Source organism: Dichomitus squalens (genome assembly GCF_000275845.1).
Source record: "Dichomitus squalens LYAD-421 SS1 unplaced genomic scaffold DICSQscaffold_24, whole genome shotgun sequence".
In the NCBI taxonomy this organism is placed as follows: Eukaryota; Fungi; Basidiomycota; class Agaricomycetes; order Polyporales; family Polyporaceae; genus Dichomitus; species Dichomitus squalens.
In genome coordinates, this window is record NW_006766906.1 from 235,423 (window position 1) to 251,227 (window position 15,805).

At 55.9% G+C, this 15,805-nt stretch overlaps 5 protein-coding genes across 5 annotated transcripts; 2 read left to right on the forward strand and 3 right to left on the reverse strand.

The window, feature by feature from the left end:
- Positions 1-1,195: 1,195 nt before the first annotated feature.
- DICSQDRAFT_162279 (transcription elongation factor Spt5) lies at positions 1,196-5,182 on the reverse strand. The gene is made up of 10 exons (XM_007367309.1): positions 4,928-5,182; positions 4,778-4,877; positions 4,479-4,729; positions 3,406-4,416; positions 3,245-3,342; positions 3,004-3,193; positions 2,564-2,952; positions 2,089-2,509; positions 1,847-2,033; positions 1,196-1,798 (listed from the first exon to the last, which is right to left on the reverse strand). The coding sequence occupies exons 1-10, from the start codon at positions 5,126-5,128 to the stop codon at positions 1,350-1,352; spliced, it is 3,297 nt and encodes a 1,098-aa protein (XP_007367371.1). The 5' UTR covers positions 5,129-5,182; the 3' UTR covers positions 1,196-1,349.
- Positions 5,183-5,410: 228 nt separating this feature from the next.
- DICSQDRAFT_148232 (uncharacterized protein) lies at positions 5,411-7,183 on the forward strand (the record flags this gene model as incomplete). The annotated part of the gene is made up of 6 exons (XM_007367310.1): positions 5,411-5,596; positions 5,654-6,148; positions 6,204-6,380; positions 6,435-6,782; positions 6,834-7,010; positions 7,073-7,183. The coding sequence occupies 6 exons, from the start codon at positions 5,411-5,413 to the stop codon at positions 7,181-7,183; spliced, it is 1,494 nt and encodes a 497-aa protein (XP_007367372.1).
- A 511-nt stretch (positions 7,184-7,694) lies between these two features.
- DICSQDRAFT_19181 (uncharacterized protein) lies at positions 7,695-8,212 on the forward strand (the record flags this gene model as incomplete). The annotated part of the gene is made up of 2 exons (XM_007367311.1): positions 7,695-7,828; positions 7,891-8,212. Coding segments are annotated over 2 exons (456 nt in total), but the record flags the coding sequence as incomplete, so codon positions are not given.
- A 1,964-nt stretch (positions 8,213-10,176) lies between these two features.
- DICSQDRAFT_23002 (HET-domain-containing protein) lies at positions 10,177-11,097 on the reverse strand (the record flags this gene model as incomplete). The annotated part of the gene is made up of 2 exons (XM_007367312.1): positions 10,177-10,778; positions 10,938-11,097. Coding segments are annotated over 2 exons (762 nt in total), but the record flags the coding sequence as incomplete, so codon positions are not given.
- A 415-nt stretch (positions 11,098-11,512) lies between these two features.
- Positions 11,513-15,318, reverse strand: DICSQDRAFT_138117 (uncharacterized protein). The gene is made up of 3 exons (XM_007367313.1): positions 14,315-15,318; positions 14,104-14,266; positions 11,513-14,051 (listed from the first exon to the last, which is right to left on the reverse strand). The coding sequence occupies exons 1-3, from the start codon at positions 14,963-14,965 to the stop codon at positions 13,204-13,206; spliced, it is 1,662 nt and encodes a 553-aa protein (XP_007367375.1). The 5' UTR covers positions 14,966-15,318; the 3' UTR covers positions 11,513-13,203.
- Positions 15,319-15,805: the final 487 nt, after the last annotated feature.

Below are 15,805 nucleotides of genomic sequence, written 5' to 3' on the forward strand. Positions count from 1 at the left end.
CCATGACTAACGAAGTACTGAACGATCAGCTGTCACGGTGGCAACCAACAGTAGGCCGCTGGGCAACTGTTCCTCCGACTCCGACTCCTCTTGCTGGCTAGAAACTGCAGCTCGTTTGTCATATACAGCTAGTTCTCTCGTCGGCCTTCATATCCAAGTCGAGTTCCGTTCCCTATGAGTTGATTTTTTATCTATCCGTCGGCAAGCTCTTTGTCGGTTCGCAGCTCAGATATGGCGTATTATGGGGTAGTAGGTCATTTAAATTCAAGGACAGGGATGAGTATGCAATAGTCTCATCAGCCCTTATTGTACCTCCTCGCGGCCACGATGTGTTTGGCCTATTCGAGAGCCATGGCCTGCCGTCAGACGCACACTCGGACATGCCGGAGATCTCACGTGCTAACTTTTGACCGGCGGTCATGACCGGGTCACACAGTGACCGGTCATCCGTCGTCTAAAAGTCATGACCGTTGACTTGACCCGTAACAACGCTGTGCCCTGGAATCGACCCGTAGAAACGTGGGGTGGTCAAAGTGCCCACACGAATCCAGGACGATTCCCTTTGACAGAATCGCTGCAGAATCGCTCGACGAACCGTCCTCCGAACCGCCATCTTTGACTACCCCTATTGTTCTTCATACTGTTATGGGGGAGATGAATTTGGAAGTAGCCCGGGCATACAGGGCTTCCCACTTGGAATTCTGACTCCAACCTGAACCACATACGTTAGACGAGCCCGTGTCTCACAACGACAGGGCAGACTGTCTATCGTGAGAATAGCTAACCACACTGCAGTATATAGAGTGCTTCCGCGCGCGACAAGAAGGCTTCTAGCTGAACACGTTGTGATGCATATGACTGACCTTCACGCTTTTTTTTGGACGTTGCATGTTTTGAACAGGGTGACAACTGCCTAGGGAGCTTGTTTTACGGCGCCGCAATCCGTTTCAACTCGCCCCTCCGCGGCTTCATCGCGGTAACAGAAGGACGGCGGGAGAGGGGTTACAGTGCGTTGCTGACCTCCACATGCGGGCCTCGTTGACCGTGAGAGCGACGCTCGGACTCTCAAATCGACTGCGACCGTCCTCATCTGTCTCTCTGGAACAACAGGTCACTGAATGAGCAGATAAAACGCGTGTGGACCAACATACCTCATCATCCGTCCGTACGCTGCAAGATGACAGACCAAGATAGTGGCTCATAGATGCCATGCAATGAGCATAGAGTTCGGCATATGATACATGGTGTGTGACTCATACAACACAGCAAAATGTAAGTTACTATACGACGTGCAACATCCACACCGTGAACAGCGAAGGGACAAGGATAACCAAACGTGCGAGACGTCATCATCGGGTGAAGTTCCCTACCTCGTCGACCTGCTTGATGCGCACTAGCCTGTTCGGAGGGCTGTCGATGACAAGGAACGTGGCCTTAGTGGTGAGGACCATCAAGTCCCGTGACTCGATCGCCTCTACCCTCGCTTCTTGGCCTTTGCCTTGTAGACCAGCCAAGATGAGAACGTCTTCGCCCCGGGACTCGGGGTGCACCGGCCAGAGGTACTCCACTGGGACAGTGAGGATGGGTTGTAAGGGGTTGACGGGTTCCAGGAATCGCACGCGCGCAGTCGACGTGAAGGACTCGTTCTGCGTGTCGAGGATCGAAAGGACGATGCCTTGCTTGCCTTCGTGGTCGCCATTATGCCAACCGGCGCTGCCGAAGGTGCCACGTACTTCAACCATAATTCCTCTGACCTTGTCGGCGAGCTCCGGATCCAACAACCACTTGGGCGAGATGTCTGCGCGGTCATCAGTACGCTGCCAGATTGCATATCACGGGAGCTTACCGAACGGCGACTCTGTCATTCCATAGCTGCCACCGCCCATGACTCCGGGTGTCTGAGGGTAGCTGCCGGTCTGTGCCGGAGTTTGATACTCGTACACACCAGGAGTTTGGATGGACGCGTAGGGTGCCGGGGTAGGTGCTCCCGGCGTAAACGCTGCAGCATACGGCGTCGGCGCAGCCCGCGGATCCTAAGATAAGTGTCAACTATTTGGTTGTAGGTCAGGACGACTCCCCAGCACTTACCCAACTGTCGAACCCCCCTCCGGGCCGTCCGGGAGTGGCGCCACCCCAAACAGACGCTGCGCCATTGTTGGCTCCATTTGCGTATGGATTGGGAGTGCGCGAGGAAGTGTTCCAAGCAGGAGTCTTGCCACCAGCACCCTGGTTGTACGGATTCGGCGTCCGTGCTGTTGCGTCCCATGCTGGCGTCTTCCCATGCTCCGCATATGGATTCGGTGTACGAGAGTTTGCAGACCATGCAGGGGTACGACTGTCGTTGTACGGATTCGGGGTGCGCCCATTGGCACCCCAACCCGGTGTTCGTCCACCAGCAGCGCCGCCTTGATTGTACGGGTTTGGGGTTTGGCCGCCACCAAATCCAGGGGCACGTGGCGGGGCCATATTGGCCATGGGCCTTTCGAGAGCTTCCAGTGAGCCGTCAGGACTGAAAATGCGTGTCAGACTCTGTCACGCCAACTACAAGCGGATCTCGTCTTACTTCCGGCGCCGCAGCTTCTCCTTGTCGATGGTGATGACTTTGTTGCCAGTGAGAAGCTCAACACGAGCATGGGGGCCATTGGTATCCTTGACAGTACCAACGTATCCCTTATTGGGGCCCTTGATGACGGTAACCGATACCCCGATAAGGCGGTCTCTAGGCCCCCGGCCCATCATACCGGAGCCGACCATACCTCCAGCGCCGCCACTCAGAGCCGGGTTCATCTTCGAAAGGTCCGTACCACCCAGCTTCATGACGTTGCCTTTTGGTGCAAGTGACGCGAGCGATCGCGCACGAGTGACGAAAACGCCACCATTCTCGGCGATGTCGCGGTTATGTAGGAAGGCAAAGAACGACTGATGTGTATGCAAAACTCGACCTTTCCGTTGCTATGAGATGCATTAGTAGGGGCGGCAGCGCGATGACTTATGGGAGCGTACTTCGCCATCGACCTCCTTGACGTTGTCGCCGGCACGTAACTCGTGTCCTTCCGAGTCCATGGCGATGGCACGATTCGAGTCGCGACGCATAGTGATCTGGTGTGGTTGGACGAGACGCACTTGCCCGTTCTGGTCCAGGACACGGAACGAATCGCGCTCGGTCTTGAAGATGACCCCAACGGTCTGCTGACTGGGCGAGATGAGATAAGGGCAAATGGAGCGCATCGCGCGAGAGACGTACTCTATTTGAACGAGATCGTGCAACTCGTAGTTGCCAACGATGTTCGTTCCTGTGCCGACCTCGGCTGCTTCACGAAGATCCTTCGAGAAAACTGAGACCTGCGAATAGATCGTGAGTTTCGGGACGACATATCCACTGCGACACAATGTATTCAGACTTACTTCTTGCATTGTCATGTCTGAAAGGAAGGTAACGACGTTGTCCAGAACTGAAACGACCAGACCCGTCTCATCTGCGTTCTTGCCCGTCATTACCTTCACATGGTCTCCCGGCTTGAACCGCTTCCGGACGCTACGAGCAGGAATCTGCACTCGTTGACCGTCGAAGTCGACGCCCTCGGGCTCGATTGTGACGACATCCTGTTCGATGCTGTGTACAGTCCCGTGGACGCCAGATTGCTCACCCTCAAAGACCTCGACGTGATCACCGGGCTGCAATACTGAGATAGCCGCTTTGCGAGAGGCTTCTGCTATGATAGACAAGTCGACGTTCGCCTCGTTCTCGGTGCCGTCTTGACCTCGCGTAAAGCGTGTGATCTCGTCGAGTGTGGGATTGACATCGTCCAGCTGGAGCGCAGTGAGGCGGAAGTCCTTCTCGAGAAAGCCATCCTTGTAGGTGTCGTTCTGAAATACGTAGACCTGGTTACGCTTCGCGACCGACTTGCGCCCGTAGACCTTGACCACCTCCTCATAGTTGAAAAATCGTTGTGGCGGACGCATGCTGAAGGAAGACAGGCCAGCACCAGCCTTTTTCCGCTTCTTGCCATCGAGTGCAGAGTCGTCCTTGGGGTTTAGATCGATGCGTGGGATGAATTTCAGTCCGACTTCTTCTCCGTTCTCTGTGATGTCCATAACCTGCGCGAGGTCGCCTTGGTACTTGCCGCGTTTGATGCGCACCCAGCTTCCAGGCGTGACAGTTAGCTCTTGTTGCTTGATTTGCAAGAGGCTAGCCATTTCTTCGATAGGGACGAGGACGATGCCGCGACTAGGGAAGATGCCGACGAGACCGTTGATAGCCTCACTGACCTGCTTCGCGCTTCGTGCCTCGACGTAGATCATTCCTGGTAATGAATCTCGCTGGAACGCGGACAATATCTGCAAGGGGTGGTTGCTGAAGGACAAGTCAAGAGCTTTCCGCATGAGGCTAAAGACGATATCGCGTTCTTTGCCGGGCTGGGCGAAGCCAGAGGAATCAGTCAGCACAAGTTCCTTCATCACAAATGTGAAACGCTTACCCTGACTCGCACTTGCCACAAATTCGCATCATGCACTGACGGCATCAGCAGCCGTTGCGGGACGTCGCTCATCTCTCCGGTATACCGTACGGCTGTCCGCCTGTATCGTTGGCTGATGTCTTCAGCCACCTGCTCCAGGTCACGGTCGTCCATCTCCCGGACACGGCGGTCATAACGCGCATGGTCAGCGGTTCGACGAACAGCGTCATAATCCTCCTCGCCCTCAATACCGGCATCCGCGATGAACTCGTCTATATCATGACTTAGCGTGCGCGTGTCGTAAAAAATGCAGAACATACCGCGAACATATTCATCCTCGTCTTCATCCTCGTCCTCATCTTCATCAACTTCGGCCTCCACATCGAGGAAACGATTGACTGCAGGGCGTTTGTGCCGATGCTGTTCGAGGCTTAACACATTACCGTCGGTGCTACGGTAAGACCACATACCTTGGCCCGCTTTGAACCACGCTTGGTGCCCTCATCCTCATCGTCCTCTTCTTCCTCCTCCTCATCTTCTTCATCTTCTTCCTCTTCTTCCTCATCATAGTCGCGTCTTCGACTTTTCGGTGGCCTGGTTTCCTGGTGCTGCTCGTTGTCTTCAAGGACGTCGCCACTGTTCAACATCGTGTCGTCCTCCACGTCGGACATGACAGGCCAATAGAGGTGGAAGAAGAAAGTAGTGGTAGAAGGGAGAGAGGTTGTAGCGGTCTTATTACTTGCACTCTCACCTCGACGCCGGTGCCACAGTTGGCGCTAGAGGGAGGAACGGGACTCCGCATGTCGGAGTATTGAGCGGAGTCGTATTCCTCAGGACCGGACCGCCGGGACGAGGGCGGCCGATGCGAATCAATGTCATCTTTCCGTTTCTTCCTTGACCTCGAATCTACCTTCGGCCACTGCGGGCGATAACCTGACCACGCGGAGAGCTTCATGAGCAGCCCAGCACAGTTCTTAGATCTTCCTATTGAATTGCTGCCCAGCATCGTGCATCATATCGTACGGCCTAGCCATCTTGCAGCTCTGTGCCTGGTCAATCACTCGTTCTACAAGTTCACCATTACTCTCCTTTACGAACGTGTATTCATCTATGCTTGGCACAAGGAGGGGAAATCCAAGGTACGTCTAGGCACAACGTACATGAATAGGAATTGACATAATTGTTACTCACCTTAGGTCATCAAGCTATTCAGAACGTTGGCAGACTACCCGCATCTTGCAAAGCTAGTGCAACAGCTAGGTGTGTGCGCAAAGCAACATCAGCACATTGCCTTCGAAGAAGATTCTTCTGAACATGGACTGCGAACTCATGCCGATTCTGCAACAGTCATCCGCGATTTCCCCAAGGCACTCCAATCTGAAGACCATGATCTCATTCTGGAACACTGCTTGGCGGGTATTCGCAATTGCATCAACCTCAGAGCTTGCACATGGACCCGGCATGGATCTCTTACGTCTCCCGTCCTAGAGACTTTGGTAGACTGCGCTCGACTGCAGGAATTGGAGATAAATGGGGAGAATTCTGGTTTCTATGACCCAGGAATCCTACCGCGTTTCTCCCATCTCCGCAAGCTCGCCCTGATCATGCCTAGCGCTGCTGTGATTGGCATTCTGTCACCTTGGACTCGGAATACAAGCCAAACCCTCAATCACCTCGGCGTGATCTGCAAGGCGAGCTGACACTCTGACTGCACTTGCGACGCCTTGTTCACGCTATATCTGGCAGTCTTCTACCCGTTTCAACGACGGTGTTCTGCACGAGATAGCTCCCCATACTACAAACCTAGAGCATGTCTATCTTGTCGGCTGTCCCAAGGTCACCCATGACGGACTATGGGCCTTACTGTCTACGAACTACAAGGGCATCGTTGGTCTCGGGATGGAAGGTCTTTCTACCGCATTTGTAGGTGTACCTTGCTGCAAAGTGTCGATGATGATCAGAATTGAATTATCCTAGGACATGGGCGTCTTCAGCGACCGATGCAACCGTGCAGGAACGCTCTCGCGCCTCCGCTCGATTACCCTCACCGTCGATGAGCACACGTCTCTCGTGGAATGGCAGCAAGAAGTCCTCAGCCTCCTCTCGAACACCCCAATACAATACTTCCATATTTCGACTGTTGGTGGACACGTCGGACATCGTCTCAGTGACGACTTCTGTTCAGCTGTCGTCAGCGCACACGGTCACCGTCTTACGCGGTTCTCGGTACACCGCATGCGGATGAGTATCGGTGCCATTGCAGACATCTGCCGACGATGCATCGTTTTGGAACAGCTCTTTATCGTTGTAGAGCAGAACGACCTCGTACGCAGCCCTTTCACTTATCTTCGTGTGTGCGCTCAGTGTCTGTCGCAGGATGCTCTCGGGCCGTGCCTCGCAGAGGCCCCAAAGCTTCGGGCAGTTCACGTCAACCGGCCCCTGGACTTCGGCTCTGAAGACGTCCCGAAGCACTCGTACTCTCAAATACTCTCGATCGTCCGTCAATGTCGGCCGACTGTACGTCAGTTTGGTTTTAACACTCGCGTGTTCCAGGTACGAGTGTATCGGTCCTGGCGGATAATTCATCTATACTTACAGCATCTTGTGACATACAGGTAGAGCGAACCTCCAAAGCGGCCGAGCATGGGTCGATACAGACAGAGGTTACCCTATCCTCATATGAGAATCCGGAGATACCAGAACAATTCCTGGTAGTACGGACTTAATTGTTGCCGGTCATAGGGCAAATTATGAATCGATACAGTATGACGTGCGGACGAAGAATGCAATCGCCTCTTTGTAAGCGGCGCCCGGGGAACTCATACGCCTTGCTTCTTCGCATCACCCTGCACTGGGCTGCCGATTCGTCAGTGATCCGGCCCCAACTTCTTCGCGGCTTCACGGGTTTCCTCCCATAGTGCTTCTGCCATTGCCAGCCTGAGTTCGTCTCTAGGTATGTGTATCGCGTCCAATCTTACTACCGATGCGGGCTGATTAACTACCCGAGTTCACACAGTCATCACCGAAGCAGTTCACACTATATGAACCCTGCGACGATTTAGAAGAAGGCCCAGCTCAATCCGCTGTCCTCATCCTGAGATTGGCGAGTGCACAGTTTCTATAGCCGTACGAAATCACTCACCTCACGCAACAATCACAGATATCGTCATGTCGAAGTCCGTGATGGAGTTCACCAGCCGCCGTATCACCTACGATACCCCACTTCCTATCGCGGAAGTCATCGCACGTCTCGACAAGGAAGTCAACAAGGCGGGAGGCGGGCCCGAAGTCACCCGGCTCCTCTCCACCGCGAAGACACGCGCCGAGCTTGAAAGCGGTATGGACAATCTCGTCGGCGACCGGAATTTCGTGTACGTTCGACCATTGTTGTGGTCATTGATCGACGCCACCGAGTATTGACGCACATAGATAGGTACTTCGCAGGCATGGCGTATCATAACTGGCTTAACGCCTATCACGGCACCGCAGACACTCCGCAGACGTATGCGTACATCTTCGGCAACCCGCTCATTGCGCAGACAATGCTCAAGTACGACCTCAACGTTGCGCTACACGTTCCACTGAAGATCGTGATCGTGGAGAGACTTGATGGCAGCGGGACGAGGGTGGCCTACGATGACCCCGCTTCTGTTATCGCTGTTCCGAAGGCGTCTGGACTAGGCTTGGACCCGGAGCTGACGAAGGCGGCGGAAGCACTGAGCCAAAAGCTTGAGACGTTGATTCAAACTATCACGAGAGCCGACTGACAGGCTGAGACTCTGATTTTCTCTTGTTTGTGCTGATTCGACGGTAATTACTAAGGGCATCTATCATATAGGGATTTGAAGTGAAACAGAGGATGCTGTTGTTACCCTATACATCGTCGGCGACGTCCGCCTGGATCCTGCAGACGCACTTATTCGCGTGGCCACAGGCTACCTGCCACCCCACAAAAACCACCTAATGACTGGCTGCAGTACGCTATGGTGCAGTTCACTTAAACGCCTCCACTTTTGTACGCTGTTAGGCGCCGTGTCATAAGTCCTCCAGATATTCATGATTTCGGTCAATTTTGTGTGAATTTCAAGGAATTGAACAGAGGAAGCGATCCCCAAAGGGGATTCTCGATAGGGTGAGAACTGGCAAAAATGGCCGTACCAGTTCTGCCACGGCACGTGATCTGGGCGTCTATATCCCCAAAGAGTAATTTTATGCTTATATAATACCATACCATTGCCTGTACAGATCAGCATCCTTGAACTTGGGCCATGTATGGGAGGGTTTAGACACTATTGTGTCATGGGATAACGGCTCTATGGAGGTTCCTTGGGCTTGCACTTCCATCTGTGTAGCCTGGTAAGTAACAACAACCGATTCGAGCATGCTGCCAAGTCACGTGACACATAAGCGCGCGCTTAATTGCGTACAAAAGTGGAGGCGTTTAAGTGAACTGCACCATAGAAACGCAGACGCTCTCATAAGATCATAGGAGGAAATCTTGGAGTACATCGTCATGGTATTCCATGGTGACCTCCGGCAGTGGAGGGGTCGTGTCCTCGTCATTCAACCAGTCAAGATCTCCTTCTGCGAACTCGAGCATACCACCTGTTTCGTCCCTATGCGGGCCGGGTGATGCATTCAAACCCGCTATGCTACCCTCCGCACCATGCTTGGGCGGTACAAGACCCGAAGCGTCGCATGCGACTTCGATACGAAGATAATAACACGACTCCGCCGCCAGTTCCAGGAAGAGGCGTAGCGTCAGCTCGTCGCTGTTGCGGGCCGAAAGCTTGAGCTCGTCCTGGAGGAGCCGGACGCATGTTTCCCCGGAGTCCCGGAAGGTAACGGTGCGAGGTCCATCTGTAAGCTCTTCAAAATCTCCAGGTTCGCCCGTGTCAAGAACGCAGGACGACATCTCGGCACGAGCCACAAACTCAAAACCCCATCCGCCATAGGACACTTTGCACTGGTACTCCAGCTTGATCGTGTGGCCTCCGGCGTGGTTCAGGACGATCTGCTGATGGGTCGAAGAAGCATTTACAGGAGAGGTCACGACCTCGTACCCCTGCGCTCGTAGGTCAACTGCAGCCCATCCGGGGAAGATGACCTTGATGACTTTGCGCGAAGCCGTCAGCTCAAGTTGCCCAGACGGTGTCGTACGCTCTTCGTGAGGGAGATAAATTGTCCTAATGGCCAGGTCTGCGCGGCAGTGCTCGATCTCGCTCGGAGCTATAGTGAATAGATCAGGACGATCGGTGTGGTACGGACCCGGAACCGACACGCGCAAGTAGCCGGTCCTCAGGAACTCGAGATCGGATCGCGTAGGAGGTATGAAGCAGACGCGGCAGAGAAGATGTCCCGCTCGCTCTGAGTGCTCACAAGCAAGGATGGCGAAGCACCAGAACTTGTCCGCGTTGAGTGGCTGTTTGGGGCTGATCGAACTCGATGGGACAGTAGTGGAGATAGGTAGGAGAGGCAAGTGCGTCCTGATACCGTAAGGTGAAGGACTGTACTCCTGCACTGGGAGGATGGACGGATTCTTGATACCGAGGAGGCGGAGAAAGGCGTCCCGGGTAATTGGGTTGATCTTCCCAGCTCCTTGAAAGAAGTCAGGAGAAGGCGCGAAGAGAGTGCGAGACTGTCTGGAGTAGTCATTGCACTCGAACTGGAAGGTACCTGGCCTCAGATGAGGCGCGTCGCGGGCTTCGAGATGGATCGGCAGAGGAGCTAGGGAAATATCCCCCCATGCGAACAGACTCTGATCCGGGATACGTCGTAGAATCTCCTCTTGTAGCCTCCGAAAGGCCTGTTCGCCCTCACCGTAGAGTGTGGGGAGGTTGATCCCAAATATCCCGAAGAGCGAGTACGCGCGATCCTCGACCCTAGTCGTTTCACGCCTCGCCGCCCATGACATCCGTCGCGCGACGCCGACATCGTCCAGTGTCTTCCTGTGCGTTAAGACAGATCGCTCGATGCCCGTGATCTCCTCCACGACCGTTGCCAAGCTAGACTTGGTACCAAACACTATCCACTCCATCGAGAAGAATACCACGTTGCGGGGAGCGATGAGCTCTTGAAGTGTCCATCCACGCCTGAACCACCTGCTTTGGCGAAAGCGCGAGCGCGGAGATTGAGGGTCCTCATCGACAGGTACGTCCGCTAGAAACGCGTAGCAGACGACGGCGTCACGATACCAGATGTACATAGAATTGATAGATTCCGACAGCTCTGAGCTGCTGGTTTTGTCGATGCAAGCAGAATCGATCCACATGTATCGGACGCCTTCGTTGCGTGCGGCCTCGCACGCGCGACGGATCTTCGCTGAGAGGCCAGAGGCTTCGTCCCAGATAGTAGGACGAGCGGAGAGTGAGACATCTGAGGGAAGAGTCGAATTCAGGAGGTCGCCACTAGTTGTCTCTTCGTGAACTGATTTGCTGATATCATTAGAGATGGATGGGAAGGAAAGATGCCGGAGAGGACCAGTGTTGTCGGAAAGATACGACGACTGAATATCTTTGACCTCCTGGTAGGTCTGTTCTCCCGCGGAATCCCATGTATGTGAGAGTATAGCATAAGGAGGCGTCTTATCTCGTTCAGTGAAGTAGAGGAAGCTCCCGGTGTCGACATCTAGCAATCGCATAGCGCATGCGGGTACTCCCCTAACGTCAACACAAGGCACAGTCAGTGATTACAAGTGGTCAATCCTGGCATTGAACTTACCAATTTGCCCTTGAGGGTGCTTCAGTATCGGACTTCTGCCAAGTTCTTACAGTTCTCTCTTGAGGCTGTCCGCGGCCTCGCTGTACTACGCGAATACAGGATGATTGGTAGGAGAGATGAGAACAGCCTCATGAGCGCACAAGATAAACTCTGGCATTGCAGGCGCCTACTGCAGGCCTGAACGTAGAATTCGGCAAGGGTTGAAACTCTCCTGGGACTCTACGCCGAGGACAGTTGCGATTGTGGGAGGAGAGACGTGCGGCTCACAAGATACGGCCGCGCCGCTCGTACGTATGCGACATACAAAGCAACCCCATGGCATTCAGTTTGAATGTCTCGCTACGACTCGTCGGGCATCGAGATCATGTAGAACGCATTACTTGTACGTCTACTCAAACGCTGTTCCCTCACCCCTGTTCGACAGCGAATACAGGCACAGAAACTACGCACTACCCTTGTCAATCGGGAAAACAGGATTGAACTTCCTCCCAGAAGCATTAGAGCGACACTGGCATAGGTGCGCATCAAGTACTGTATCGAACTCCTCTATCCACCCTCCCGGACATCAAGCTGCTCCCCGCTGCAGGACCGAGGCGTACGATGTTCTCTCCGGCTCAATTTTCTCGATAGCTTCCCAGCAGTCGTCCTCGCATTCCCACTCATGGCCGTCTTCAAGCGCAATGACCCGGCCCACCGAGTTGATGACCTCGTAGTCCTTCGCCGGGCCTAGCATTTCCCACTCAGCATCCTTCTTCCGCCCTCTCAAATAGAGAGATACACGACCCACCTCGAGGCTTCATAGGCTTTGCGATGTCCATGATAGCAATCTCTACTCTCCCGTACGTCCTCTCCTCCTCTTCCTCCGCACGACCAGGAAGCGCCTCGTCCTCCAAGCCGTCTAGGTCGTCCTCCTCATGCCCCTGTTCCCAACCATAGTCCCGCCCACACCCCTCATCGAGCCCAGACCCGCACACATACCGGCTCGTCATCCACGTCCGCCCGTCATCCCGCCCCGCGTTGCGCCGCGTGCAGACCTCGCCTCTGCGGAAGCGCGGAAACGACCGGCTGGCCTGCTTCCACGGCGTCGGGTTCGGCACCTCCCAGTACTTCGTGGTCCCCTCCTGCGCACGGCATCGTGTGAGCAAGGGCTACGGATGAGCAAGAAGACGGGGGGAGCGTTGAGGGGAGGCTAGCGCACTGACCACGGGGCCGTAGACGTTCAGGCTGTCCAGCCGGCCGAGCACGACCTTCCCTGCTGAGCGCGACCCCCGCGCGAGCGGACGGACGACGACCTTGGGTGCCCGCTTGTTCGTGGAAGGCATATGGGCGCGCGGTGTCGAGCGTTCAAGACTGAAGGGGCGGGAGGGTCGAAGGGAGGCGGAGCGAGCGGGCGACTTCGTTCGCCGCGCCGCAGCCAGGCTTTATATGCATCCCTGCAGCACCGGTCCATGACTCACTCCTACATACTCGCGAAGGAACAGACGAGACCTGCAGCACTCGGCGTGGCGGCGCGTCCTGCGCGTACGCCGACCGCCGAGTCGCCGGCGTGCGTGAAGGTGATTCGCGGCGGTCGGCTGTCGAGGCGGTCAGCGTCGCAAGCCCCCCGAGGCTTCGCTTTATACATGAAACGCCGTCGGTGCTTCGCCGCGTTTATGTTTAGCTTAGGTAGTGGGCCTCCCGCCGCCCTCACGCTGTACTCGAGGCACGGTCCAGATATACGTTTCTGGATGCTTCCAAATCCTAGGACACCCTAAAGGAAGGACGGAAGCATAATAGATACAAATGATGATTGGCGTGAGGATGGTGCGTAACTGCGTAGGAGCAAGTACTACAATTCGTGCGCACTAGTGTGACAACAGACAACAGATGTGGGTGGAGACAGAGTTCTGGTCATGGAAGGGTCGTTTCAAATGTGTGAAGCAGCATCAACGAGCGAAAATCTGAGGAGAACTGGAAACCAGGGCGAGAAGACCGTAGAAGCAACTGGGTAAGATGATACCCATATACAGGATGCGAGGCAAGCGGTTCAGAACCGCGCTGCAACGACGAGCCCGATGCCCACCCCGGCGCAAAAAGCACTCACGAGCGCAAGCCCCAGCCCGAGCGAATACCCGACGCCCCCACGACGGGGACTCAGCTCTTTCTCTCCCTTCCTGGAGATCGAGGGCCGCCGTCTCGGGGTGCCGGCGCCCTGCACGTCTGCGGCGCCCGCCCACCCGAGCGAGCGCGCGACACGCGTCCGGAGCGCCCCCAGGAGCGAGAACGAGAAGACGACGAGCGAAGGGATGTGCAGCGGGTCCAGCGCCGCACCGCACGAGGGAGATACGAGGGCCCTCTCGTCATATCCCGCGCTGTTCGCAGGCGGCTTTCGAGCGGGCGAGTGCGAGGGCGAGAGCGAGGGCGGCGCTGGGCGGCGCCGCCGGAGGTGGAGCGCGACCTCGCGCGAAAGCTCGTCCCCGCACTGCGCCTCCCACGCCTGCTTGTCGAACCAGTCGCCCTGCGTCCCGCTAGCAGAGGTGATAGCGGGCCTGGTCGTGTCGGAGCGCTGGCGTGAGGCGGACAGCCTTGCGCCGCCCGCGCTCCAGCGCACCCGCTCGACGGCGCGCTCGACCTCGCGCCAGCGGAGGAAGCGCGCGGCGGCCTCGGCGCGGAGCGTTGCGAGTGTGCTGGGGCTGCGGAAGAGGCCGTTGCGAAGGGCGGCGAGGGAAGTGGGGCGGAAGGCGGAGAGGTGTGAAGAGGAGGCGCGGCGGCCGTGTTCGTGCTCGTGCTCGTGGGATGAGGGGCTGCGGTGGAGCGGCGATGGGGGGAGGATGATGATGGGGATGTGGGTGCTGAGGGACTCGATGAGGGACTTCTCGGCTGGTGATAAGGCAGCTTTTGGGTGGACGTGAGCAAGGCATTGTATGGAGGGTGAAGACAGACTTACAGGGTGTAGCGAGTATGATCAAAGCGGTGTACAGCGGAGAGCAGGATGATGAGAGCAAGTGGGAGAGAGTACCACTTGGTGGGTGATCGTGATTGAGCAGGTCCAGAACCTCGCGGAAAGGACAGTGAATCACAGGGAGGACGCGTTCCACGATGGTCTGAGCCTGAAGGAAGTCAGTAGACGGAGAGCGGCCTGAGACCGTACGACGCACCTCGGTATGGCTGTCATAGGGTGGTAGCTCAACGATCTCCACATTCCGCGCAGGCTCAACTCGCTCGAGTCCGTGTCTGTCCCTATGTTCCACCCAATCCGTCGAGACGTGCAGTATGGCCTTCCGCTTCCCGTGCGTGTTGGCACCTTCCTGCCGGTCCTCCTCCCATAGTCCGACCTCTACGACGTCCCCGTTGTCATCGACGAGCTGCGACGCGATCGCGCTCATGTCCGCGCCTCGGGGACCGAGCAGCAGTAGCCGGACGTCTCCCAGCGTCTGACCGTAGGTAGTCGGCTGCCGGGAAGGGGACGGTAGCATGAGCGAAGGTATGACGAGGCCGCTTGTAGAGTCCCCTAGCTCTTCGTCATATTCACCCTCGGAATGATGGCTTGGATGGGGCGGGGAGATCGGTCCAGATGAGAAGAGGAACGAGGATCCAACCGAGGGAAGGGACGAGACGGAGTCGCCGGAAGGACTGCCAGGCTCAGAGTGGAACGCGCTATGGGGCGTCGAGGGTCGGAAAGGGGAGTGTGTGCCGTGCGCGTCGTCGTGTACTGCCAGGGACTCGAAGTAGGAAGCCATGTCGAGGTGTCTGAGGCCGCGGATGGTGGAGGCGCTAGTGCTCGGTTCGTGGGCGTGGACAGAATCCATGATGAGCAATGTCAGTGTTCTGTGAACGTAAGGTCATTCTCAGCCAGAGAGTAGCCGGGAAAGAACTGAGGCAAGGCAGACGCGCATGACAGTCGAGCAGCAACGCTCGTTGGAGGTCGCAGGGCAGACGAGTGTATAGCGAAATGGCCACGATCGCCTTTGGGAGTGAAGATGGGCTCACCTACGCCTAGGGTAGCGGACACCTGCGACAATGGGGTAGCGTTGCCCGTCACGTAGACGCGTCTCCCGGAATGGCCCAGATCGCTGGCGAGTGTTGTGGCGAGTTCAAGTGGGCAAGATGAGCTCGGGCGGTGGTGGTGAGGAAAGTCAAGAGCTCAGAGCTCAGAGGGCATGCTGCAGATCACCAGATTGGGATAGGAGCTGTTCAGTGTTGTTATGACCCCGTCATGACCCCGAGTCATGACCGTTGACGGCACGGGTCATCGGTCATGACCGAATGGTCAAAGGTCAGCACGTGATTGCAGAACGCGGTGGCAAGGCGAGCCGCGAGTCTACTAATAAGCATGATCAGACCGGGAATTTGTAACTTCACGTAGTAGCAAGTCTATCGAAGATATGTATGAGTTTCCTATTGCACTGAGTATGGTCTATGATCACCATATGACTGAGCTAGAGTAACTCTATGTACTGCAATGAAGAGTAACTTGATGCACATGAGCATTGCAGGGTTAAACAGACTGTGTGTTCGGAATACAAGACCTGACAGGCCAGGAGCAAACTTCGTGAAGAGGTTCTCCAGGGTATGTGAACTCTCTGCAAGCCTGACACATAGCATACTGTGACCCGAGGGATAGCTGCCTCGTCACAGTGCAGAACCTC

Coding starts and splice junctions, on each gene's coding strand:
- DICSQDRAFT_162279 (XM_007367309.1), bottom strand. CDS start 5,128: ATGTCCGACGTGGAGGACGACACGATGTTGAACAGTGGCGACGTCCTT. Junction 2,953..3,003: donor TCAAGGAGGTCGATGGCGAA/GTACGCTCCCAT, acceptor TGCATCTCATAG/CAACGGAAAGGTCGAGTTTT. Junction 1,799..1,846: donor AATGACAGAGTCGCCGTTCG/GTAAGCTCCCGT, acceptor ATGACCGCGCAG/ACATCTCGCCCAAGTGGTTG.
- DICSQDRAFT_138117 (XM_007367313.1), bottom strand. CDS start 14,965: ATGGATTCTGTCCACGCCCACGAACCGAGCACTAGCGCCTCCACCATC. Junction 14,267..14,314: donor CCTATGACAGCCATACCGAG/GTGCGTCGTACG, acceptor GACTTCCTTCAG/GCTCAGACCATCGTGGAACG. Junction 14,052..14,103: donor GATCATACTCGCTACACCCT/GTAAGTCTGTCT, acceptor TCCACCCAAAAG/CTGCCTTATCACCAGCCGAG.